Source organism: Elephas maximus, chromosome 7 (genome assembly GCF_024166365.1).
Source record: "Elephas maximus indicus isolate mEleMax1 chromosome 7, mEleMax1 primary haplotype, whole genome shotgun sequence".
Taxonomy (NCBI): Eukaryota; Metazoa; Chordata; class Mammalia; order Proboscidea; family Elephantidae; genus Elephas; species Elephas maximus.
Window position 1 is genome coordinate 18,181,793 of NC_064825.1, and position 26,882 is coordinate 18,208,674.

At 40.7% G+C, this 26,882-nt stretch overlaps 1 protein-coding gene across 1 annotated transcript in view; it reads left to right on the forward strand.

Moving 5' to 3' along the window:
- TMEM123 (transmembrane protein 123) overlaps positions 1–26,882 on the forward strand; it is a 54,127-nt gene that overhangs the window by 6,148 nt on the left and 21,097 nt on the right. The window contains exons 2-3 of the mRNA XM_049889677.1: positions 1,125–1,611; positions 5,427–5,483. Coding sequence (XP_049745634.1) covers positions 1,125–1,611; positions 5,427–5,483 — 544 coding nt within the window. The remainder of the gene's footprint in view (positions 1–1,124; positions 1,612–5,426; positions 5,484–26,882) is intronic.

The following is a 26,882-nucleotide window of genomic DNA, read 5'->3' on the forward strand; positions in this document are numbered from 1 at the left end:
AATCTCTATGGTTGGTCATGCCCATGCTGATAGGTTTGTGTGAGATCAGAAAGTACTATCTCTCACGACAAATTTCGGGCAACTTAACTGCGATGTTGTGGCCTTCAGATCATAAAATCTGAGTCACATGGCAAAGTAATGCAACTTTTAGAGCATCGCGGGTGTGGGCTTCCAAGTATTTTCAATGCACTAGAACTTTCTGTCTTCCACATCAGCTGAGGGTTCCCACGCAAACCAGGGCTGGATCTTGGTTGTTCTCCCACATCCACCACAAGATGCTATGTGCCACTTCAATGTTCTGAGCAGAATTAAAATTCAGACTTTAAAATACTGCAAGCCAAGACAAGCTGAGTACTATTGGCTCTAAGGACTTAAGAAGGACTTATAAAACACTGTTCTAAAACATTATTCCATATGAACTAGGACAGCAGACCAAGGAGAGAAAGGACTAGGTCAGACTTGGACGTCAGGGCCTGGAGGCCATACCTTCTTGTGAATAACTACAAACCCCTCCACTTCACTCATTTCTCATGGCAGGGAACGTGTCTTTTTCCAGGAAAAAAGAATGGTGAAAGGACGAGGTACAATTTGGGGGTATGGAGATAGTGGATGTTTGATCTACCCAAAAACTTCAGCAATGAATTTGTAGAGGTTGTGTTCAATTCCAGGCCAGTGCATCTCAAGTGCTGCCACCACTCATCTGTCAGTGGGGAGTTGCAAGTTGAAGTGATGCTGAACAGCTTTCAGTTCGGCTTCCAAACGAAGAAGGACTATGACCAAAGGCCCGGTGATCCACTTCCCCAAATCTGTCAATTAAAACCCTACGGATCACAGCAGTCTCATCTTGTTGTGCATGGGGTCGCCATGAGTTGGGGACCAAACTGAGGGCAGCTAACAACACATTCCCCTTAGGCTGGGTCACCTAAGAAGTTCTGAAGGCCCAGGACCCTTCAGAGGGAATCCCATCCACTCTGCCAGACCGTCCTCTTCCTCTAGGCCATCTGCAACTTTCCCCTTCTCACTCAAAGTCGCACGCACCCTAGTCCCCCACTTGGAAAATACTCTTCAAAGACTTCCTTCCGGGCCGAGCAGAAGCCGGCGCTGCTCAGTATCCGGAGGGGTAGGGGCGCTCGCTTTTATCTGAGAGAACAAATCTGCCACTTCGGAACGTAAAGGACACCACTAGCTCTCTCCGAGCCTCGCCGCGGCGCATCAGCCGGGGAGGGCGTGGTAAGAGTCACCACGCTCAGAAGCGCAAACTCGGCCCCTGCACGCCGGTCTCGTCCCCGCCATCCTGGCCCCGCCCCGTCCCCGCTGCCAGGCTCGGCGTGCGACGCCCCCTCCGGACCCGGCTCCCGCGCCCTATTTGGTCATTCGGGGGGCAGGCGGGGAGGGAAGTCTTGTGCGGCGGAGGGGACGCGGAGAGGGCGCCGGGAGTCTGGAGGAGCAGCTCTCGCCGCCGCCACCTCGGGTTGGGACCCACGCGGCTGCCGCGTCCTGCCCTCGGAACAATGAGACTCGGCGCGCGAGAAGCCTGGGCCGCGCTGCTCCTGGGGGCGCTGCAGGTGCTACCGCTGCTGGGGACCGCCATGAACAGCACAGGGCTGGCGGGTAAGTGGCTGCGAGGGTCGCGAGTCCCCTCCGGGAGGAAGCGCGCTGCCGAGGCCAGGGTTTCCAAGTTGGAATCTCATGCGGAAAGTTCTGCGTGTCTGCACGGGACAGACCTGGAGGTGGCCGCACGGGACCGAGGGAACCTGATGCTGGGGCCGGTCTCCCACCTCCCCCGGGGCCCTTCTCCAGAGTTTTTCTGGATGCGGCGGTCGCAACCCAAGCGGTAGTGCGTATAACCTGTTGTTATCCGAAGGACTGGGCGTCAGCCGAGAGCTCAAGTTAGTTTTTATAACCTTTCCCAAAAGTTAATGTTTCCTGGGAGGTTCGAGTTTGCCCAAGGGTTCCTTTTGTAAACAAGATTAAATGGGTTGAAAATATGTCTACCGATTCTTGCAGAAACATGTCTACCAGGTAGTTGGAGAAGCTTTCAGACGCCCCTTCTTCCTGGCATTTCAGCGCCTAATTGTGTAATATCATCCAAATGATTTACAGTCCTAAGGTCCCCTTGACGCTTAAACTTAAGACTTCAGGACGACTTCGAGGCTAGTGTAGCTTGTTGGGAGCCTTTCGGGAGCCCTCCCTGCTCTCCGGGTCTCAGGTGAGGCTTATGCCCTTATAAAGGGTGCTCCAGGTCCCCTCGTGTGCCATAAACACAGGTCGTGGCACGTATGTGTCAGCTATGCAGCTTTTTAAGATCACAGCTGCACCATCGTCTGGAGCCCAGTACGTCGTCAATAAGTTCATGAAAATATGATTTTGACGTTTCCTTTTCTGTGTGGGGGTTTTGTTTCCCTTAAGGCTTTTGGCCCTTTGGGGACTTTAAAAAGTATTTTGGGTAAGGCCAGAAAGCTGGGGTTTGCCGCGCAAATTCTGTTTTCATTTTGTCAGCTATTATAGGGTCACTGGGTAATAGTCTGTAAACTAGGATAAGTTACTTTAAGTGAATCAAGTCTTTTATTGTTTTAAATTCCTCCTATCCAGCTCTTTATATATCCTTAGATTAGTTTATACAGCAAGAGACAAAGAAGACAGTTTGCAAAACTAGTGAACTCAGACACACCACCTGCTTTTGCTAGAATAATCTGGGTGAATTGGACAATAACGATGTTTTGCTAAATTGGACACATGACTAACCAGCTTCGCAGGCCTAATTTTGAGATCATTTAAGGAAAAAATGATCAGTAAAATTATATCCATCATATTCTCAATACTCTTATTAGATGTTTTATTGTAAAAGTGGACAATCTGGAATGAACAGTGTATCTTGGTGCTAGTTTCATACCAGTATTTATGGGGCAAGGTCTCTCTTTTTTTGTTGTTGCTTTGTGAAAGTAGCCGTTTTTTACTGTTTCTCTAATGAATTACTGATTTGAGAAATAGCGTGATTGTCCTTCCTTTTTTTCTTTTGCCCTCATAGCACAGATTTTTTTTTTTTTTGTCCTATTTTAACTCTCAGTGTTCTACTCTTCTGTTTATTACTTAATGTCTCACTAGAGGTTAGTGCTATTTGGAAAACTTGGAATGCTCCATTATAGGAGAGCCCTGATTTCATGAACTAGTGCAGCCAGTGTGAGCTGGAATCCATTTCTACAGACTAATGTCACCTTGAAACTAGAGTAAAAGAGGGTTGTATGCAGGATTTCTCAAAAAAGCAAGGAAATGTTGTAGTCTACAAGAATGTTCAGAACTTCATATAGTGTGTACCCTGTTTAAAGTATCATTATGAAGTATTGTGATTTTTAACAGCCATGCAAGAACTTATATAGCTAATTTTTACTGGGCTCTTCCTAGGCACCCCAGGGTAACTGAGTTCCATATACCATCCCACTGAATCCTTGCATTATTATCTCTATTTAATAGAATAGGAAGCCGAGGCTTAGAAGTTATCTCACTTATCCAGAGTAAATTACCTGATACATATTTGATTTCAGAGCCCAGAATCCAAATTCTCAATTAACCATTTCACCACTAAGCCACGTTAGATTATGATTGGCTGTTAAAGTAGATACTGGTAGGTCTCTTATTTCACAATACTGCCATTGTCCAGAATATTGTAGAAGATAAAAACATAGTTAACATTCTTTCAAAGTATCCTTCCCAGTGTGCTGCACAGTTTTGTAGATATCCCGTTGGGGGAGGGGGAAGACTATGAATAATAAGTCAGCACATCAGCACACAGAATAGATTGTAGTAGTGCAATGGAAGATACAAGGGAAGGTGAGCTTATTAGTCAGGACTCTTGGTGATAAGTGACAGAAGCTCACCTTGAACAACTAAGGGAAAGAAGAGACTTTATTGACTTTTGAAACTGAAAAGCCCCAGGTTTGAGGTGGCTTCAGATAGATTGCCAAGAAGTCAAGAAATCATTTCTTGCAAGAGTGACAACTGCAAGGAGACAAAATCAGGAGACTCTTGCAGTAGTTCAGGCAAAAGATGATGGCAAGTGGTGATAGAGGTAGGAGGATGGATTCTAGAGCAATTCGGGGAGTGAAGCTGAAGTCACCTGCTAATTCAGCTAATGGATTGGACGGTGGGAAGAGTGGGGTGAGGAAGAGGGAGGAATCAAAGGTTGACCTCTAGGTTTTGGGGTTGAGCAACTGGTAATACAACAACTGGGAAGGCTGGGGGAGGAGTAGGTTGATAGTAGAAAATCAACAGTTTCATTTTGGCACTAACATGTACAGGCTTTGGAATCAAACAGCCTGGTCCAAATCCAGACTCAGCCACTTACTAGCTCGGTGGCCTTCTCTGGGGCTTAGTTCCGTTTACTACAAAACAGAACCCCAACGGAGTTGTTGGGAGTGTTAGATGAGCTAGTGCAGGTAACATATGTATAGTGAACACTTCAGGATGTTGGCAGTTACTTGATAACTGATGCCAAATACATCTGTATAGTCTGACTTTTATCTTTTTAAAATTTAATCTTTATACAGTATCCTAATGTGATCAATGAATTATAGTTCAATCAAGAGGAAGAAATTTGCACCAGCAATACAAATTGATCCTTAAAAGTTAATGTTTATTTTTCTTTGTACTCTGAGGAGATTTTTGCAGGGAAGGAGTTCATCTTTGTGAAAAATACACAAAGATACATTTGCTCTCTTGGTTTTTGTATTTAATCTCCCATTACAAAGACTTCAGGGTGAATAAACCACTCTGAAAAGTTGCTTAACCTACACATAGAATTCTTCTAAATCTTTTCCAAATCTTAAGGTACTAGTTAAAAATTAAAAGAATCATACTGAGAAGGCTTACAATTAAAAATGAAAATCCCATCCACTTCATCTTCTCTATAGGGTTGCTATGAGTTGGGATTGACTCGATGCTATGGGTTTGGTTTGGTTTTTTTCATCTTCTCTGGGTTGTATGAAGTTAGGGATGTTGGTGGTGCAAGATTAGGGCCACGCACGAGTAGAAGGGACTCCTTTCTGGATGACCCAACCCACTCCAATTAGAAGAACAGGGTATCAGTAGCAGAAATCAGTTATCTATCACCAATCACTGTGTCTTCATGTGGGTGAGTGAACTTTGGCAAAGCTGTTGCACCCAGTCAAGACCTGGCACCTAGTAAGCACTGTGTGTTTGTTGCATCAATTCAGTGTTTTCTCTCTGGAAGAATCCAATAACACAGTCCCACATTTACTGGCAGGCTCAAGGTATGATTCATAGCAACAGTGGCAAAAGTAGACCTTGCTGTGGAATAGTCTTCCCTCCTCCATACCATCACCACCTCGGAGCAGAAAGGAACATATTGCCGATGTTCTTGATTAAACATAAGTGAGCTTTCATAACAGGATATTTCTTTATTTTTATAGAGTCTACAAGCCAAAACAATTCTGTGGTTCCACAAAATTCCAGTGCCAGCTCACCAGGTGAGTTTAAAAATGTTCAAGAACAGATTTTCATCTGTCTAAGGTACATAAAAGTAATAACAGCCAGGAAAGTACATGTAAAACTTCTGTACTAACCAGCCTTAACCGTGAGTTACTCATTCATGAATCCTTAAAGCCTACCCTCAAGCCCCACCCATCAAGACCCTTTATAAATGATAGTTCATTAATTGTCTTTCTCAGTCTAGCGAAAGTGAGAATAAGTTCTAAAACTATTTGAATTTCATACTATCAGTTTTGAACAGGGCTTTGAACCAGCTCATTCCAATTCGAATCCTTGCTGAGAATTTGCGTTTCTAACAAGTTCTCTACCAAGAATTTGCATTTCTACTCCAGATATACTGAATCAGAATCTACAGTTTAACAAGATTCACAGGTGATTGTTATGTATAACTTCCTGGGAACTTGTTAGAAATGTGAATTCTAGCAGAGGTTCAAAGTGGTTTGAAGCCCTGGTTTTGAAGTACATTCTTAGCTGTGGTTCATGTGCCCTTAGGTTTTGGTTTCTGCCTGTAGGTATGAAACATGAATATGTAAATCTGCTGGTCTTACTGGTGAAATAAGTCACTGTAACCTGGTCAGCTATTGCCACCTTGACTAACACTAAGGAGACCCTACTTATATTTCAGCCATCCATTAGACTTCAACCCACCATCTTGCTTCCCTGTTCAATCAGTGAGGCCCCTTGTGCTTTTAGTTGGGACAAGTGGACTCTTTCCTTAGGACTCCGAGTTCACAAGCCTGGCAAGATACAGGAAAGTAGGCTGATGTCATAAACATCAGTAGTTAACTATCAAAGCATGTTTCTTGTAAGCAATATTTAGTTATCTTCCCACTACTCTTATTCTTCAGACTTGACTGAAGTAGAAACTAAAAAAGATACACAGATCCTATCAATAGACCATTTTTCTCTACTTTTATTCAACAAATATTTACCGAGTGTCTCTAATTTGCTGACATGGTCTAGGTGCAAAGGAAACAAAAATGGACCAGGTCCCTGACTTCATGGAGTATTTGTTCTCATGAACATCCCAGAGCTCCAATTCATTCATGTTCTCAGTTTACCTCTGCGTTGTTTTTATTATCTCCACCTTTCCTACTCTTCTCTTGCTGTATATAGTCAGGATATATATTTTATGCTGGTTTTAGTTCTACAGAGATATTTTCACTGAGGAAGTAAGACTAGATGTATTACCCCCAAAATGTTACAGTGGTTGTCATTGGGTGGCTGTGGAAATTTTTTCTTTCTTTCTTTCTTTTTTTCAATACTTTATTAGATTATCAGGTGCTTTTTTTCCTGTTGGCCTTTATTGGCTTCTATTGTTCACTGCTGAACTTTTACCTTGGAAGTAACCCAGGAGGTAGGAGAGAGGTAAAGATAACAAAAGAATATTAATATTACTGAATGCTTACAACATACAGGACACTTCTTACAGTTCTTGATGAGGTAGATACTTCTCTGTTTTACATATGGGGAAACCGAAACTCAGAGCAGTTAAACAACTTGCCCAAGATCATACTATAGTATGTCTTGGCATATCCACGATTTGAAACCCAGTCCCTTGTATTCTGAAGCCTTACCTTTAAAACCGCTTTTCGGTAAACAAATACCACCACTGTCAACAACTAAGCAGTTATTAAAAACAGCCACAAGAGAGAGCAGATCCAGAGTTAGTGGGATGATTTCAAATGCCCCTTCTAACACAGGGAAATTTATTGAAAAAAAAAAAAAGAAAACATCACCTCAGAGTTTTTTCCAAAGAGACCAGGTTATACCACTAAAATATATATATATGTATATATATATATAATCGTTCAATATGTGACATTTCCAAAATTATTCTTTTTCTTTAATCTTCTTTGAGTTTGTGTGCAGTTTTCAGACATGTATTGGCCCATGCTTCAATCTTATCCATTATTATAGCTTTTTTTCCTTACAGAATAATCTAGATCCATGAGATCAAAGAAATAAGAATTGAAGCTACTTTCCAATTGTACCACTGAATTACATGTAACGGTTCTATTTTTTCATATGCCATAGTCATTGTTTGTTATTGTTGTGTGCCGTCAAGTTGATTCCCACTCATAGTGACCCTATGCAACTACAAGAATCGTTATTTGAGAACCGCCATACTTTTAATATTCTTTGATGCAAGGGCTTACTTGACACACATTCAGTTTATGGAGAAAATAATTTCCCCCTCTTTCATGCATAGTCAGAAGGATTATCTTTTAAGGTTTATAGATGAATTTACCCTTTATGATGTGAGGAAGACACATGCCCAGATTGTTTTTTTATAATGGGGAGCTTGGTGTCAGAATACAGAGAATGTGACATGACCTAGAATGGACACCAGGCCTTATCAGTAACCAGAACAACAGCTCAGTATCATTCAGGGTGCAGTCTTCTCCTTGCACATGGATGCTTCCCCAAAAGGAGGAATCCAAGAGAGTCAGATTACCACCATTCTCTAACTACTCTGAAGAACTCTTTCATAGGTAAAGAACTGCTTCAACTCCTCAAGACTGTTAATTGTACTCAACTTATGTTTTTGAGATTACGTTTAAAAATTGCTGGTAATTTTCAACATCTTGATTTGTCTCAAGGAATGGGGAGGGGAAAATCATACAATATTACATTCACTTACTGGGCTTCCCACTCAGTGCTAGTTGCACAAGGCATGTACTGGTAAGGCAGGTAAGTCCCTTCGCTTGTGGTGTTTATATCCTGGCAGGGAAAGACAGACTGTAAGAATGTAAACAAACACCTAAACAAGATGATTTCAGATAGTGATTTAAAAAATAAGACAGGGTAACGTGCTAGAGAATGATGTGGAAGGGTTGCTTCAGACTGGGTAGTCAGGAAAGACCTTACTGAGGTAGAGTTGTCTGAGCTGAGACCTGAATGACAGGAAGGAGCCGGCCCTACAAATACCGGAGGGAAGACCATTCCAGGCAGAGGGACTGTATATCTGGTACACAGGCCATGAGGCAAAGTGAGCCTCTCGTGTCCAAGGAACATAGGCAGATCACTGAGGCTGGCACACAGTTGTAGGTCTACACTGCAGTTACATTATAACATGTAAGAAATTAGGAAAGAAAATATTTAAGAGTTGTGTTTTGAGACATCAAGATCATAGTAGAGCAGGCAGTGGAAGAAGAGGCTGGAAATGTGAATTCTGGCAACTTAGTTAACTTCTGTTGGTCCTCTTTTCTTTATGTGGGGGTTAACTCTTCAAGCATTAGAATTCTGTGGTGGTTCTAAATCACTTTGCAACCCCGTATTCTCTGCAATCCCAAGAAAGCAGAGATGATAGCAAATTGGAACTGTCCAGGCGTTTTCTTTCCTGGACCATGCCTCCATCCTAAAATTGTCATTAGGAGCCAAACGAATACTTCCATTTCAGGTCCAGAACTGCTGCCATAATTTATTGTGATGTTAACTATAAATGAAAAAGTGTAACAGTGAACTGCATCGCAAGTCCTGTTAAGGTGTAGAGGGGTGGGATAGCATAACTAACCTGTTTGGTGAGTTCTGGGAAAACACAGGACATGGTGAATGTGGGCAGGCTTGGTGGGGCCAGGGAAGCATGAACAGTGGGGACTAAGAGAGAACAGTGGAGAAGGTACATGAACTGAGAAGGGACGCAAAAATCCCAGAAATGGAGAAGTACAAAACAGCAACAGAAATGAGAGAAGAATAATACAAGTTGGGGGATTTTTTCATACTTTTTTTTTTTTTTAACAGGTAAAACAAAAGATGGTATAAGAAGATAAAATGTCAGACAAAATAAAAATGAAAGTAAACCTAGGGCAGAAGAGCCAGGAGGCCCTTGTTGTCTTTTGATAATGTCTGTGAAGGGTGCACAGTAGGTCCTTGTTGAATCTGCATTCCAGTTTGAATAGGAGTGAGCGATGAACTGAATCTGAATGCTTGGCAGTTTTTGTTATCTTTTTCATTAAATCCTCCCTTTTTTACAGAGAGCTGGCAGGCTTGGCTCTGGACTTTCGTGATTTCTTCCTTTCAGACTAAAATTGATGACTTACCCATCTTGTTGAATAAGACATAAGAGATTCCTCAGGAATAATTTTTCACAAATGTGTCACGTTCTTAGGAAGAGACCTTTTCTGATGTTCTTATTAGAGTTAGGCAGTAATTAGGGTCTGACATTCACCGTGCCTTTTCATCTTGTCTGTAACTTTTTTAAAATTCTGTTTTCTGTTTATAAAAATAGTATGTGGTTCTTGTGGAAATTTTAGAAAATACAGCAAAGTACTCCCAAGCATTTTCAGTTTTTTTTTAAACTCAGATTTAACCACATGGACACAGTTTCTTAAAAAGGAAGCTCTCTCCTACAAAACGTTTCATTATGGTTACATTTTTATGACCCGAAAACAACTAGTTGAAAAGTGACAATTTTAGTTAACTACCTGAATGTCCAGTAATAAATGGTTTGACACAGTGGATTTGATTCTCTAAGTTTCAGTGTTTTGTCTCCAGTATGTATGCCCTGGGGAAGATACAAGGAGCAAAAAAAAAAAAAAGATTGCTTCGTTATTAGTTGAACTTGGGCGAGTACTTAATCTCTCTGTACCTCAATAATTCCTTCTATAAAAGATTGTTGTTAGTCACCCTTGAGTCACCTCCAACTCATGGTGATCCCATATACAACTGAATGAAATGACCTCCCGGAGCCCCACCATCCCCACAGTGGCTGGTATGCTGGAGCCCATTGTTGTGGCCATTGTGTATTTTGAGTCCCGTCTAACCGAGAGGACTCACCTTACAGCACTATACCAGACAATGTTCTGTTGTGACCTATAGGGTTTTCACTGGTTAATTTTTGGAAGTAGCTTGCCAGGCGTTTCTTCCTAGTCTGTCTTTGTCTGGAAGCTCTGCTGAAACCTGTCCACAATGGGTATTTGAATACTGGTGGCAGAGCTTCCAGCAACATACAACCCACCACAGTAGGACAAACTGACAGATGGGTGGTGGTCTGTGGTCTGTAAAAATAGAACCGAGAATTAAGAGTATATTTCATGGGGCTGAGTGGGGATTAATGAGAGAACATATAAAGCACATAAAACAACACTTGGCTCAAATTTAGAACTGAATAAATGTTAGCTTTTTTTTCATCACCAGAAGGACTTTTTCAAAAAGTTTCATCCTTAACTGTTCCTCCTTGCTATCCTGCCATACTGACCTTTTTCAGTCCATTCTGACTCTGCTCCCTTCTGCCACAGGGACTTTGTGTACACTGTTCACTCCCCCTGAAGAGCTTTTCCTGCCCATTTTTGCCTTTGCCTGCTCAGGCTTCCGTTCCTCCGGGAACAGTCCTTGACCTCCAGGCCTAAGCAGCGCTCCGTAGTTACCTGGGGGCTGTAGTTTAAGGTTTACATTGGTTTATGTGCTGTTTGATACAAGTCGCCTCCCCAACCACAGGGTTAAGTCAGTTCCTTCGGAGGCAGGGGCAACGCTGATTTCACTCACCACCATATTCCCAGTGCCTGACAAGGGTCTGGCACACATTTTTGTTGAAAAAATAAAGGGTAAATGAATGCTCTGGGAGGAGGAAACCAGTTATTGTGCTTGCTACCCCAGCCTTAGCGGCGAGATTAGCTGGGAGGAGCCTCTCACTCAAAATCAGTCACAGCCTGCTCCTAGCCAGAAGTTCTTTTAAGGACCCAGAACCTTTCAGTTTAAAGTTAGGGAGAAAAGGGCGTAAATGATGATGGGAGAGTCGCCATAATTGTATTACTGTGTCCTTGAACCTCTTGTTTTGTTTTGATTTGATAAAATTCCCGTCCTTGTCCCTTCCAGGGGAAGGAGTGTAGGGAAAGGGGAAAAATGGAGTGATCCAGAAGATGGGAGTCCTTTGCCTTTTGGGCTGCTTAGGGGAGCTGCTCTACTGTCCTGGCCATGTGGCTTTTTGGAAAGGTGGGAATATCCATGCTCTGCACTGATATAAAAGAAGGTGATAAAGGTGGCAAGGAATGCGGGGGGGGGGGGGGGAGGTGAGGCTTTACTGATGTGGGGCGGGGCACAGGGGATTGGTTGCTGAAGTCCCTTAGGGAGCTTGGATTTAATTGTAATGCAGTGAGAAGCCACTGCAGAATTTTAAAGAGGAGAGTCACATGATTTGATTTACTTTTCAAAAAGATTTCCTCCCTTGTCTGTGGGGAGCTAGGATTGGAATGAGGAACCTGTGAAATTAGTCCAAATGGATGATGGTTTGGGGTGGTAGTGGTGGAGATGAAGAGAGAGATTTTGCTGATGGATGGGATGTGGCAGGTGAGAGGAAGAAATGGCTAGCTGGGATTTGAGCTCAGACGTTTCATTGTCCAAGTCAAAACCAGACACCTAGCCACCCTGTTTTGGGGATTATTACAGGAGGGAGAAGTTAAGAAAGGGAGCAGCTGACAGATCACAGCAGCCTGGAGGGGGAGGATGGAGAAAAAGACAGGAGGGAAAAAAATAAGGAAAAAGAATTGGGAATTAGAGATTCAAGAGAATCCCACATTCATTGCCTCTTTTATTTTTGAGAAAGATTAGGGGGAGTGAGAACATGAAAATTAGGCAGCTATGACTTCTCTGCATAACTGTTACTGAAAAGGTTTCTTGCAGGATAAATGACTACTTGAATCTTAGAAACTATCATTTAGTTTTATTATCACATTTTAATTTTAAAAAATGTGAAATTCTAGAGGTGGAAGAAAGCTTAGAGTTCTGTTTCTCAAATTTGGCAGCACATTAGAATCACCTGGGACTTCAGAAGGTCGCCCCGGACTTTCTGTTAGCCCAAGGCTGGAACCATTCCCCAAGCCAACTCTTCAGACAGGGATTGGACTGAACTATAAGATGGAAAATGATACTGGTGAGGAGTGAGCTTCTTGGCTCAAGTAGACACATATGAGACTCTGTGGGCAGCTCCTGTCTGGAGGCGAGATGAGAAGGCAGGAGCTGGCTAAATGGACATGGGGAATACAGGGTGGAGAGGAGGAGTGTGCTGTCTCATTAGGGGGAGAGCAACTGGGAGTACATAGCAAGGTGTATATAAGTTTTTGTGTAAGAGACTGACTTGATTTGTAAACTTTCATTTAAAGCACTATAAAAAAAGAATATTACTTTTACACAAAGTCAATAAATAAATAAATAACGGGTCCAGGCCCCACTTCAGTTAAATCTGAGCCTGGGGCGGGAGAGTAGCAGTAAAACATGCCCAGGGATTTCTAATGTGTACCTAGAGTTCAGAATCACTGGCTTAGAAAGTAGGAGTCCCGGGATTACACAAATGGTTAGGCGCTGGACTACTGATGGAAAGGCTGGCAGTTCAAACCCACTCAGAGGCACCTCGGAAGTACGGCATGGCGATCTGCTCCTGAAAGGTCACAGCCTTGAAAACCCTACAGAGCAGTTCTACTCTGCCCACTTAGGGTTGCCCTGAGGCAGAAACTGCAACAGAGAGAGTAGCCAGAAGGAGCCTTTGGGTGGGGGGTTGGTAATACATGGCCGCTAAAGGCAAAAAGGAAACCCTGGTGGAGTAGTGGTTAAGAGCTACAGCTGCTAACCAAAAGGCCAGCAGTTTGAATTCACCGGGCGCTCTTTGGAAACCGTATGGGGCAGTTCTATTCTGTCCTATAGGGTTGCTGTGAGTCACAATCGACTCAATGGCAGTGGTTTTGGTTTTTGGTTTTTAACACAAAAAAGCCTTTGGCGGGGAGGCTCAGGTAATGTAAACCTCAGAAAGTAAGGAACTGTATAGGACAATCCCCCCAATTCTGTGAAAGCCTGTAAAACAAGACATTGCAGTAAACCAGACTGGAAACGGATTTTTTGTGGGAAAAGCGTAGGGGTTGGGAGAGATGGGACACAGCTGGGAACAGAATAGCAGTAGTTATATTAATAGTATGATATTTTTGTTATTGTGATAACTTTAAATTTGGTTAAAAAAAATAAAATAACTGCCAAGAGAGAATAAGAACTAAATCTCCAAAAATGTACAATTTCCTTTAGAGAAGTGTCGGAACCAAAAGACTTATTTACGTGAAAAGCTACAGAGAAAATAGTTGAGAAGTCCATTCGTAAAACTTTTATGCTACTTACATCAACTTAATACATGTAATTCTTAACGTAAACAAAGCTAACTTCTTATCCCCAATTATTTCCCTGTTAACTCCTTTCACATTACAGTGTGAAAGAAAAAAGAAAGCAAATAGCAGACAACTTTACAAATAATGGAATGGTAATAGTTTCTGCTCTTGCAGCAGAGTAATTTGGGTTAAAACTTTGTCTTTAAGGGATACTTTTATAGCTTTTGTTATAAAGGTGTACATATTGAGATTATTTATTTCACATATACACTAGGACTTTTTTTTTTAAAAAACAATCACAATACCATCATCACACTGAAAAATTAACAATCATTTCTTAATATAGTCAAAAATCCAGTCACTGCCATGTGGAAGACCGAAGAGGAATTGACGCCTTTGAATTGTGGTGTTGGTGAAGAATACTGAATATACCATGGACTGCCAAAAGAGTGAGCAAATCTGTCTTAGAAGAAGTACAGCCAGAATGCTCCTTAGAGGCAAGGATGGCGAGACTGCGTCTTACACACTTTGGACATGTTGTCAGGAGGGATCAGTCCCTGGAGAAGGACATCATGCTTGGCAGAGTACAGGGTCAGCGGAAAAGAGGAAGACCCTCAACGAGGTGGATTGACACAGTGGCTGCAACAATGAGCTCAACGATTGTAAGGATGGCGCAGGACCAGGCAGTGTTTCATTCTGTTGTGCATAGGGTCACTATGAGTCGGAACTGACTTGACGGCACCTAACAACAACAACAAGCCATGTGGATTATTTTTCATTAACCTTTACTGCTTTAGGAATTTTTAAAAAAGGAGCAATCTGAATACTTAAATTAAGTGAAAAAAAAAAAAAAAAACCAAACCCATTGCTGGCAAGTGGATTCCAACATAGCGACCCTGTGGGACAGAGTAGAGCTGCCCCATAGAGTTTCCATGGAGCACATGGTGGATTCAAACTGCCGACCCTTTGGTTAGCAGCTGTAGCTCTTAACCACTTACACCACCAGGGTTTCTAAATTAGGTATAGGGAGGGGTGAATTTAAAAGTTTTTAAAATGCAGATCTTATCAACCTACTGCTGTTTATAGATGAGAAGCTGTCTTTTTACATTTAACAAATAATGTGTGGCCCCTAAGTGTCTGGGACAGTTCTAGGCTCAGGATACAAAAGTGAAGATGATGGGATTCCTACCCTTCTGGGGATTATGCCCTTGTGATCGTGATACACTTAACAGGAATGACCATACTATATGATATGTGGTGCCAAAACTCAGTGTGAAAACAAAAAAGTTACATTGCCAGACCCAACACAGTATGGTGAGAGGCTTCAAAGATGACTTTCAAGTTGGATTCTGAAGGATGGGTAAGAGTTAACCAGGAGAAAAAAAGGTGCTCCAGATAAAGGCAACAGAGGATACAAAGGCTGAAGTAAAAAATGAAAATCACAGTGGAAACTTTTTTTTTTCCTGGGAAAGTCAACTATCCTACCCTAACTACCTCTAAATAGATTGTATAGGTTTAATCTAGAAAGTGATGTGTGAAGTCCAAGGGACTCCCCAGGGTTTTTTCATGGAGAGAACATAGGAGTTAGAAAACGATGTCATCTTTCTCGTAGTTGTATAATTTTGTGTGTGTGTTTTTGTTTTTTGTTGATTTAGCCTGTTTGAGCTTCATCCTCTTTAAAATGAGGACTATAATAGTACTTAACTATACATGAAAATTACTTTGTAAACTCACAGTGCTTATGCATACAATTCTTAGTGAACCCTCAAACTCCTACCTCATCAGAAAAAAAGTGTTCAGTTTCTAATTAATTTTTTTGGCAATTGGATTTAACCATATTAGATAGTAAATTTTCTTGCCAGAGTTGTTGTCTAATCAATATTTTGCCATGACTTCCCCCTTTTTATTCATAGAACTTTCATTTCAGGGAGTCGTCCTGAGAATTTAGCCATCTGTAGTAAGTCTGATTCACCAAGGACAGCTCGTGCTTAAAAACCCACGGCCGTCAAGTCAATTCTGACTCTTAATGACCCTACAGGACAGAGTAGAACTGCCCCACAGGGTTTCCAAGGAGCACCTGGCGGATTCGAACTGCTGACCTTTTGGTTAGCAGCTGTAGCACTTAACCGCTATGCCACCAGGGCTTCCGATAATTTTATTGGTGAAACATGCATCCCATATACAGCCTACATATTGCTGTTTCTATAAAAGAAAAGTTAATCTTCCTATATACTAAGTTTGATAAGGAATGCTTCTGTTCATAATTCTAGGCTCCAAACTTCTCTAACTGAAAATGAACTTTTTAGAGTAACTGCTGTACATGCTACGTGCCTGTAAATTTAGTGAGTCTAGATGCATCTGAAATCTGTAATAGTTTACCAGTAAAAGGTGCTATGTATAAGATGTAAAACTTTTGCTTGGTAAAAATGCTAAAATTTTAACAGTTTACTTATGAACTGAATATAGTCCCTTTGGCTTGGCCTAAGTATAGCAACATTGCAGCACACAGACATAGGCATGCATGTTTTTATGTTTGTTGATTTTAAGGAAATGTTTTCATAAGGCAAGAGTCAAAGGTTCATAGAGGAGCAACAAAGACTTTTTCAAAGAGGAATGTCTAATTTTAGAAGCTTCCATTTTGGGAACCAAAACTTGCCTTTCAATAAACAGAGTTTAATGTAATCTTCCTGCTGGCACAACTTGAAAAGTGCATTCTGCTGAAAAGAAAAAAAAAAAAAAAAACTGAAGAGAAACTGCAAGGATGATTATGAAGAAGAGAAAGGAACAGGAAGAAGAAAGTAGATATTACCCCAAATTCAAATTTCATATTGTCAGAATTCTTTGGTTACAGGCAACGAAAACCAGCTTTAAGTAAACAAGGAATTATTGGACACGTACGGGGTCCCTCACAAAGTCTGAGAAGAAAAACTAAGCAACCGCACCTAGTGCAGCTAGGGATTTCAGTGGCAGGAAGTAACAGAAAATCTCTTCAGGGTATTACCATCAAAATGATTTGTGTCAACTGTTGCGCATCCTAGTGTACTCTACGCAAGTTCCAGATTCCTGGGGGAGTCTGATTGGCCTAGTTTGAATCGCATGCCTTCCCACTGATGGTCCCTCCAAACCACATGGAATGAGGGAGAGGTGGCTCCCCGAAGAGTGAGAAGCTGTAACAAAAAGTGAAAGACGCTAAGCAGGGAAGCAGGGAAAAAACCGCACATGTCCACTACACTAGCCACATAGCCACAGTCAGTAGTCACAGTGATTTTGTCTGACCCGGAGTAAGTGGCCAGTAGTTTTTAGTCTTCTTTCTCTGCAGAAACATGTCTTGTCATCTTTGTATCCTATTCATATATGAGCTGTAGCAAAAATGTTGTGCCACTATTGAATTAAAGATGGATCATTTCCCAAGGATCTCAGATTATCGTATTCTATTAGCTTTCTAAAGTAAGTATCTAAATGACCATTTAATTTGTGATATGGAATAAAATTATTCTAGAGAGAAGAAACATTTCTTTAAAATGATGTGGTTTCTTTAATTTTGAAGAGCAGAGTACATATTAAGATTTTATTGTTCAGTAGTATATTCACGATGAAAATAAAGTTTAACTTAGGTCTGAAATAGCTCAAAACATCCTGAGCTAAGGAAAACAAACTTAAACCCCACTGTTTTTTTCTTCATATTTCATGCTAAGTTAATAACAACAGTATTGTTAAGAATCAACACTCCTAGAAATGGTGAGGAAGTAACAATTCAGTCTTCCCTAGATTCCATACATTGCCTAGTTGAATCACCTTTCCAGTATGCATCTCATTTTTCTGAGCAAGTTCTTATCCTAGAAGCCTTGTATTGCCAGAAAATCATCATGACAGGTTTTGTAAGGTGTATGTGAATTCTTCTCTGCATCTCAACAGACAAAATACCCTTTGTCTTCCTGAGTAGACTGGCAGAATGTTTACATGTAAGTTCTGTCTCTTTGGAATTTTTATCTTTCCTGTTCCTTCTCTACCACTTCTGTCTTCTCCTTTTGGTCCTCATAGTTTTTGGCTGTGTCTTCAGCAGGGACCTGGGGCCTCTTTTGTGAAACTTAACGTGGTCAACAAAAAGCCCAAGGAAGGAGTCAAGGCTGTAGAGAGTGAATAAATTAATTTAAACAAAGTGGGATAGCATGCTACCATTTGACGTTAAAAGGCATATGTCATTCAGGAAATTAAACAAAAGCCAACTGTGAACAACAGTGTTTATCAGTGAGCCACCCACATGCGGAGAATGACGATACATAAAGGCATTCCAGCCATAGACTAAAGTTTATAAAAAGAAAAAGGAACCTACAGCTCCATTTCCAGAGATGGCCTTCACAGATAGTAATGCATTCACAATTAGAAAACTTCAGTTTGTTTTGCTGACATGCTGACTACTAAAGAATGACTATGTCCAGACATGAAACTTTTTATTGACTAAATTAGCCACTCGTAGATTTTGTTCAGTGAGAGGAGAAAATAATCTTACTAAACATTAAGCCACATGCTTGTCTATTCTTTATATTCCAGTGAGTGAGTTTGCTTTCACTGTTAACAGCAGCAATATGAGGGACCCCCAAAATCCTTGCATATCTTATTTGGTTGTAAACTGTCTGGTTTTTCTACTATGAAGTCAAATGCAATCATTATTAACTTCCTTGAGATAGCTAAAATTTAATTATATAGCAACCTCTTTAAGTAGGGATATTATTATACATGCTTTAGATATCTTCCAGCTGCTGCAAAGCAGTTAACTTTAGGCAAATTAAGTTTCTCTGGAAGTATAGTGCCTATAGATAAGGAGACAGTTTTGATCTTTATGCTATTTAGAGACAACTAATTATGTTTCGGTAGATCAGTTGAGATCGATCGTAGACAATAGATAGTAGAAACTTATTCTACCTTGGGGAGAAAAGGAATTGACATTAATATTATTAAACTATGTAAATCTGTATGCTGAGCAAACAATCCGAGAAGCTAGACTAAATGAAGAAGAATGCAGCTTCGGGTTTGGAGGAAGACATGTTAACACTTGAGATATGCAGGTGACACGACCTTGCTGAAGGTAAAGAGGACTCAAAGCACTTACTCATCAAAGACCACAGCCTTCAGTATGGATTACACATACTGAAAACCGAAATCCTCACAACTGCAGCAATAAGCAACATCATGATAAACGGAGAAAAGAACAAAGTTGTCAAGGATTTCATTTTACTTGGATCCACAATCAACACCCATGGAAGCAGCAGTCAGGAAATCAAATGATGCATTGCGTTGGGCAAATATGCTGCAAAAGACCTCTTTAAAGTGTTGAAGAGCAAAGATGTCACTTTGAGGACTAAGGTGCACCTAATCCAAGCCATGGTGTTTTCAGTTACCTCATGTGCATGTGAAAGCTAGACAATGAATAAAAAAGAAGAAGAATTGATGCCTTCGAATTACGGTGTTGGTGAAGAATATTGAGTATTCCATGGACTGCCAGAAGAATGAACAAATCTGTCTTGAAGGAAGTACAGCCAGACTACTCATTAGAAACGAGGATGGCAAGACTTTGTCTCACATACTTTGGACATGTCACCAGGAGGCCTAGTCCCTGGAGAAGGATATCATGCTTGGTAGAGTAAAAGTTCAATGAAAAAGAGGAGGACCCTCAGTGGGATGGATTGACACAGTGGCTGCAACAGTGGGCTCAAGCATAATGATTGGGAGATAGCACAGGACCGGGCAGTATTCGTTCTGTTGTACATAAGGTCACTATGATTCAGAGCCAACTCAAGGCACCTAACAACAACTAACAACAATTATTGAATTATGAATAAAGAGAGAATAGAAAACAAATCATGCCACTGATTCCAACCCACAGGGGTTTTGTGAATATTGATTGAGGGTAGAGTATTTGAATATGCTTTGTGAACTGTGAAGACTAGTTGCAATTATTGTTAGTAAATTCTTTTTGGCCATTATGCCTTTTTAAAGTCGTCTCCTATTTTGACTGATTTGAGTTTTTATTTGATTTCCTTTTTTTTAATAGCTTAAAGGAAAAGAATTAAGGTATGGCTTTTAAATCTCTGTGCCTGAGTTTCCTTCTAGTGTGACTTCATAGGGTTGTTGTGAGGATTAAATGTGTTCATATATGTCAAGTGCTTTAAACAGAGCCTGGCATGTAATAAGTGCTGAGTATGGAGTACCTATTATTATTATTAGGAATGATACAAATACAGTGATGAGAGTGGAGGAGTCAGAGTTTTGATAGGAGAGTATAATTACCTAGATGCAAAATCAAAGCTAGAAAAATCCAACTGACCTTCCTGTTGAACTTTAGTAATAATTCTTCTACATGAAACTCTCATATTAGTTTGTTATATCTACTGAGCAAATGTTCAGTTTGTACCTACTATTTGTTAGGCAGTGTGCCGGGTACTATGGGAGCTATGGAGACTTAACTGGACATAGGTACTGCCCTCTGGAATGCTTACAATTGAATTGGAAAGATAATAAGGACAAAACTAGCTATAATAAAAGACCAAGATGGTAAAAGTGGACAGGAACTCCAGAACACTTAGTTGTGCTCCCGAGGAACCTGTATATAGATCAAGAGGCAGTCATTCAAAAAGAACAAGGGGACACTGCACGGTTTAAAATCAGGAAGGGTGTGCATCAGGGTTGTATCCTTCCATCGTACTTATTCAGTCTGTGTGCTGAGCAAATAATCCGAGAATCTGGACTATATGAAGAAGAGCGCAACATCAGGATTGGAGTGAGACTCATTAATAGGCTAATGTCACAATCTTGCTTGATGAAAGTGAAGAGGACTTGAAGCACTTACTGATGAAGATCAAAGACTACAGCCTTGAGGATGAATTACAACTGAACATGAAGAAAATGAAAATCTCACAACTGGGCCCATAAACAAATCATGATAAACAGTGAAGAAATTGAAGTTATCAAGGATTTCACTCTGCTTCAATTCACAGTCAATGCCCATGGAAGCAGCAGTCAGGCAACCAAAAAACTTATTTCGTTGAACAAATCTGTGGCAAAAAATCTCTTTAAAATCTTAAAAACAAAGATATCACTTTGATGACTAAGGTGTGCCTGACCCAAGCCATGGTACTTTCAGTCGTTTCATCTTGTTGTTAGGTGCTGTGTTGAGTTGGTTTCGACTCACAGCGACCCGATGGAACAGAATGAAACACTGCCCAGTCCTGTGCAATCCTCATAATCGTTATGCTCGAGCCCATTGTTGCAGCCACTGTGTCAATCCATCTTGTTGAGGGTCTTCCTCTTTATTGTTGACCTTCTACTTTACGGAGCATGACGTCCTTCTCCAGGGGCTGGACCCTCCTGATAACATGTCCAAAGTATGTGAGACAAAGTCTAAACATCCTTGCTTCTAACAAGCATTCTGGGTATAATCTGGCACTCCATGGTATAGTCAGTATTCTTCACCAGCACCATAATTTAAAGGCATCAATTCTTCTTCTGTCTTCCTTTTTCATTGTCCAGCTTTTATATGCATGTGTAGTGATTGAAAACACCATGGCTTGAGTAAGGCGCACCTTAGTCCTTAAAGCCTTGTATACTTGCAAAAGCTGGACAATGAAAAAGAAAGATGGAAGGAAAATTGATGCATTTGAATTTTGGTGTTGGGGAAGAATATTGAATATACCATTTACTGCCAGAAGAACGACCAGATCAGTCTTGGAGGAATTACTATTCAGAATGCTTCTTAGAAGCAAGGATGGCGAGACCTCATCTCGCTTACGTTGGGCACATCATCAGGAGGCACCAATTGCTGGAGAAGGACCTCATGCTTGGTAGAGGGTCAGCAATAAAGAAGAAGACCCTCAACGAGATGGATTGACACAGCGGCTGCAACAGTGGGCTCTAACATAACAACAATTGTGAGGATGGCACAGGAACAGGCAACGTTTCGTTGTTACACGTAAGGTGAATATGTGTTGGCGCTGACTCCATGACACCTAATAACAATGCTAAGTACAATGATAAAGGTGCATGTAACGTAATTCAGAAAAAGGAGAAATTACTTTCAGTTAGGAAAACCTGGAGGAAGTAACACTTGAGCTAGGTCTGAGTGAATGTGACATTCAGAAATGGAGTGGGGAGAAGCCCACATTGGAAGACAACGAGTGAACAAAGGTGGGGGGGAAGGAAATGGATCTATGCTTGAAAGGAGGTCAAGGTTGTCTTTAATTGCATATACCCTGTTGTAAAATGATGATGACAGCCATTTTTTGAACATGTATGTTGCCAAGTACCTTGAAAATTCAACAAGATAATTTTGTCTTTGTTTTTGCATTCCACACAATAACCGGATGAGTTAAGTATTATTTTCTCTATTTTACAGATGAGGAAGGAATTAAACGATTAGAAAATGACTGTGCCACAATTTAAATACAGAACTGGCTGACTCAAAAGCCTGTGTTTCTTTTTAATATACCTGGCTGCCTCTTGAGAGTTTCAGGTAATTGGTTGACAGATAATTAGATATATACATACTTCCATCTTGAGACTACAAGTTGATATAAATTAGGATTTTCCTTATTTCCATTTCTACGTTCTCAACAGATATAGACATTTCCTGCCTCCACCAGCGTTTCCTAAGAAACCCCTGGTAAAAACATATTTTTGTCTTTCACCAACCAGCACTGTGTTTCTGCAAAGGTTGCTGGGTGAGCGAGGAATCAGTAACAGAGTTGGATGGTCTGAAGGTGAAGCTTGTTCTGCCTGTAGTGGCTTGAGGACCCACGTCTGCAAGCGCTGGCCCTCTCCCTTTTCATTGTCAGATAAATAATGTTTAATTATTAAGTTTGAACTTTTAGAATGGAATTTAAGATCTTTTGTGCCCTGGCTGCAGTCAAACTCCCTAAATTTATTTAAATGGCAGTAATAGTACTTCTCCTATATATCTCAAGGTTTATTGTGGGATAAAATAAAATTCTGTGTGTGGAATACGTTATAAACTATTCACTGCTTTAAAAATACTGCTGTTATAATCATAGTCTTGTGCGACAGTTATATCCTCCGAGGCTTCTGGGTATGTAGGGTTCTTTGTTCCTACACTTGAGTGGCTTCAGATGGCTTATTTTAGCTTTTTGTCTCCTTTTTTCTGTCAGACTCAACTGTCATGTCTTTGTACTGGCATTGTGCCTCCCTCTAATAGCCCTCTCCTCCGTAAATTTGCTGCTTTTAATCAGCAGTCAACTAGGAAACCACATAATAGAATTTGTTAGCAATGTGTCTAAAATTAAAGTGATTTTGTTCTTTTGCAAGGGATGAGAGGAGATGTTTTTTAAAATCTCAATTGGTTTGAATATTTTTGTATTTATTTTTTAAAAGATTTTCATAGGTTTTTTTTTTTAAATTGCAGAAGTTAATAATACATGCACTTAGTCCTTCAAGCAATGTAGAACAAAAAATGAAAGTGTTCCTGTTTCTCCCTCCCTCCCATTCCCTCCCAGCAACTCCCTAGCACTAACCGCCATTGACTGGTGTGAATGTACACAATATGCATATACGTAATGCTCTGTGATTCGCTTTTTTATTTAACGATGAATCATTGGTCTTTTTATGTTGGTGCATTATCACTGCAAAACTTAGTAGCCTCAAACTGTATTTATTATCTCATGGTTCCTGTGGGTCATGAGTTCAGGAGTGACTTCATGGGGCTGATTTGGGGTCAGATTTGAGGTTGTGGTCTTGAAGGTTTGGCCGGAGCTGGAGCACTCACTTCTAAAGTGACTAGCTCTCATGGCCGGCTGTTGGTGGGAGACCTGGCTCAGTTCCTTTCCACATGAGCTTCTCCATAGGGCTGCTTGAGTTATCTTCATTAACACGGCAGCAGGCTTCCCTAGGAGTTGAGTGATCCCGGAGGGAGAGTCAGGTGGAAACTATCCTTTTATGACCCAGCCTCAGAAGTCACATAGCATCACTTCCACCACATTCTCTTTGTTAGAAGTGAGTCTCTATGTTAGGTTCACACATACAAGGGAAATGGAATTAGGTTTCACATTTTGAAGGGAAGTGTATGTGTAGCTCTGTCTCATTCATCTTCATGTTTGTGTTTTGAATGTATCACAATTTCCGTAACTATGCCCCCATTTGTGGATATTTTTACACTTCTACACAGTGCTGCAGTGAACACATATGCACGCTTTTACCAGCTTGAGCCACAATTTAGCTTAGGTTCCTAGAAGTATGTTCAGTAGGTGTTCGATTCTGAATAATGGCTCAAGGGGATAGGCCTCTTATAATTAAAGAGCCTGAAAGTGTACATTTTACCTTTCAGCTGCATTCTGGGTAGCTTGTTGAGAAAGGTTTTGGAGTTAGTCATTATATGCAATCAGACTGAGAGAAATGTAAAACATCTTAAAATAGTTCTTAGTATAAAAAAAGAGTTAAATACTAGGAGAAATGAATGAACTAGAGACAGATATGTCAACATGATCAAAATTCATAAAGGTAATGTTGAATACAGAAAGCAAGTAACAGAAAAATATTCCTAGATGAGGCTAGTGATACAAAGTTTAAATATTTGGAAAGCAGTATTATGTTGCTTATAAATAGTATAAAATAAAAATACAAAGACATGTATGACCCTGAGAGTATGGCCCCAGACACACATTTAATTCAGCACTCCTGAGTTCACCCTTCAGCCAAAGATTACTCCCGTTGCCATCGAGTCAATTCCAACTCATAACAACCCAACAGGACAGGGTAGAACTGCCCCATAGGGTTTCCAAGGAGCAGCTGGTGGATTCAGACTGCCAGCCTTTTAGTTAGCAGCCGAGCCCCTAACCACTGCACCACCAGGGCTCCCAGCCAAAGATTAGATAGGCATATAAAACAAATAGTAAGCACATGTAGTTCACCCATGTATGCGAGACTAAATGGGCACACCAGCCCTGGGGCAAGGACAAGAAGACAGGAGAGGACAGGAAAGCTGAATGAATGGAAATGGAGAAACCAAGGTCTGGAAGGGGAGACTGTTGACATATCATGTGGTTGGCAACCAATGTCCCAAAACAATATGTGTATTAATTGTTTAATGAGAAACTAATTTGCTCTGTAAACTTTGACCTAAAGCACAATTTAAAAAAAATGTGTGAGAATGATAAACCCTAAATTCAAGGTAGTGGTTACTTTGAGGGGAATGCGGTTAAGGAGGTTCACACCTTTTGGGGATTTTTCTTAATTGGCAACATGGGATTCTTATTTAGGATGGTTATGATAACAGACTTTGTATTTTTGTTTCTTTTTTTATATCTCCAGCATTGCTTAATAAAAATTATAAGAGGCCCTTGATTTTTTAAATTGTAAAAAATCTCTAAGGAGCTCTGACTTTAGCTTCAGCATTTGATGTTAAATATATACATTCATTTGTTGGTGGTGATTTTAGTGCAGTGAACATAGTCAGTGGTAAAATAAATACTTAATTAGTACCTAAAATTAACACCTAGTTAGGGAAACCCTGGTGGCGTAGTGGTTAAGTGTTAAGGCTCTTAACCAAGAGGTCGGCAGTTTGAATCCACCAGGCACTCTTTGGAAACTCTACAGGGCAGTTCTACTCTGTCCTATAGGGTCGCTATGAGTCAGAATCGACTCAATGGCAGTGGGTTCGGGTGAGGGTAGCTTTGGAATTCAGGTGAATTTTCGTCAGGAAATAATGAGCAAACTAGTGAAACGAAGAGTGCAGAGACCTGATTTAAGGTCTGCGCACCTCCACATCTGATGGTGATTTGGGGCATTTACTGAACCTCCTGAGCCTCAATTTCCTCATCTGCAAGTTGCAGGGAGCAAACCCACCTCTCAGTGTTATTTTACAGATCATAGGAAATTAAAAAAAAAAAAAATTACAAATATGAAAAGCACTTAGCCAGTGGCTGACACACAGCAGATGTTCAGTGTTTTCTTCCTACTTCCACAAAGTACTGTCATCTTGAATCTGGTGTCATTTCTAACGTTAAGAAGGTACATATACTTTCAGGAGACTTGAAAACAGCAATGCAAACAGACACGTGTGCACTAATGTTCATTACAATGTTATTCACAATAGCCAAGTGTGGAAGTAATCTGAATGTCCATCAGCAGATGAATGGATAAGCAGCAAAACGTGGTTTATACGTACAGTGGAACGTTAGTCAACCATAAAGAGAAATGAAGTCCTGATATATGTCACAACGTGGATGAACCTTGAAAGCACTATGTCGAGTGAGATAAGTCAGTCACAAAGGGACAGATATTGTATGACCTCACTAATATGAAGTACACAGAATAAATTTATAAAGATCAAAGGGTGGTTGCCAGTGGCAAGAGGGAGAAGGGATGGGGACATTGTTCTTCAGGAAGCATTAAGTTTTTGTTTATGGGGATGGAAAATTTGGAAAAGGACTTCGGTGATGGTTGTACGTGACTGATGTAATTGATCTCCCTGAATTGTAGACATGAGAAATGTTGAACTGGCAAATGTGGTGTTGTCTAAATATTTTTTATAATTTTTTTTAAAGTATGTATTTTAAGTCATTGCAAAGTTTGCATTTTTCCTTATCTTGCAAGAAAAAAAAATGTTCAGTACTAAAATTATTAAAATTTCTAGGGTCTTTATACAGTGAATTAAAATTAATAGTGGATACTAAGCAGTAGGAAACCTTGGTGGTATAGTGGTTAAGTGCTACGGCTGCTAACCAAAGGGTTGGAAGTTCGAATCCACCAGGCGCTCCTTGGAAACTCTATGGGGCAGCTCTACTCTGTCCTATAGTGTCGCTGTGAGTCGGAATCGACTCGACGGCACTGGGTTTTTTGGACTAAGCAGTACAGTTGTCATCTCTAGGGATTTCTTTTGTGCTGACATTTGAGCAGTTTTTTTTTTTGCTGACTGAATATCTCTTTGTTGTGGTGCTTTGAGCTTGTTAATGACCAAATTCTTATGTGGCAGCTGCACATTACACATGCTTATTCTCCACGTTTAAACCTTAAATCTCCTGTAACTGACTGACAGCACCACCTGCGCAGCCTTTTGAGGCTGCTAATATCGCTCTAACCGTGTTGTTTCAAAATATTTCAGAAGTGTTTTCTCACATACTTTAGCCCTGGCTGTGACAGTGAAACAATATTTGAGGTATGAGAATATGTTGTTTTTGTTGTGTGTTTTACGATGGAGACGGACTGGTAGCATTCCCAGTATGTAAGTTTGTAGGACACAGAACATCAAGAGTAGTTAATACATACCCAGCTGAGGTATTAAGCACT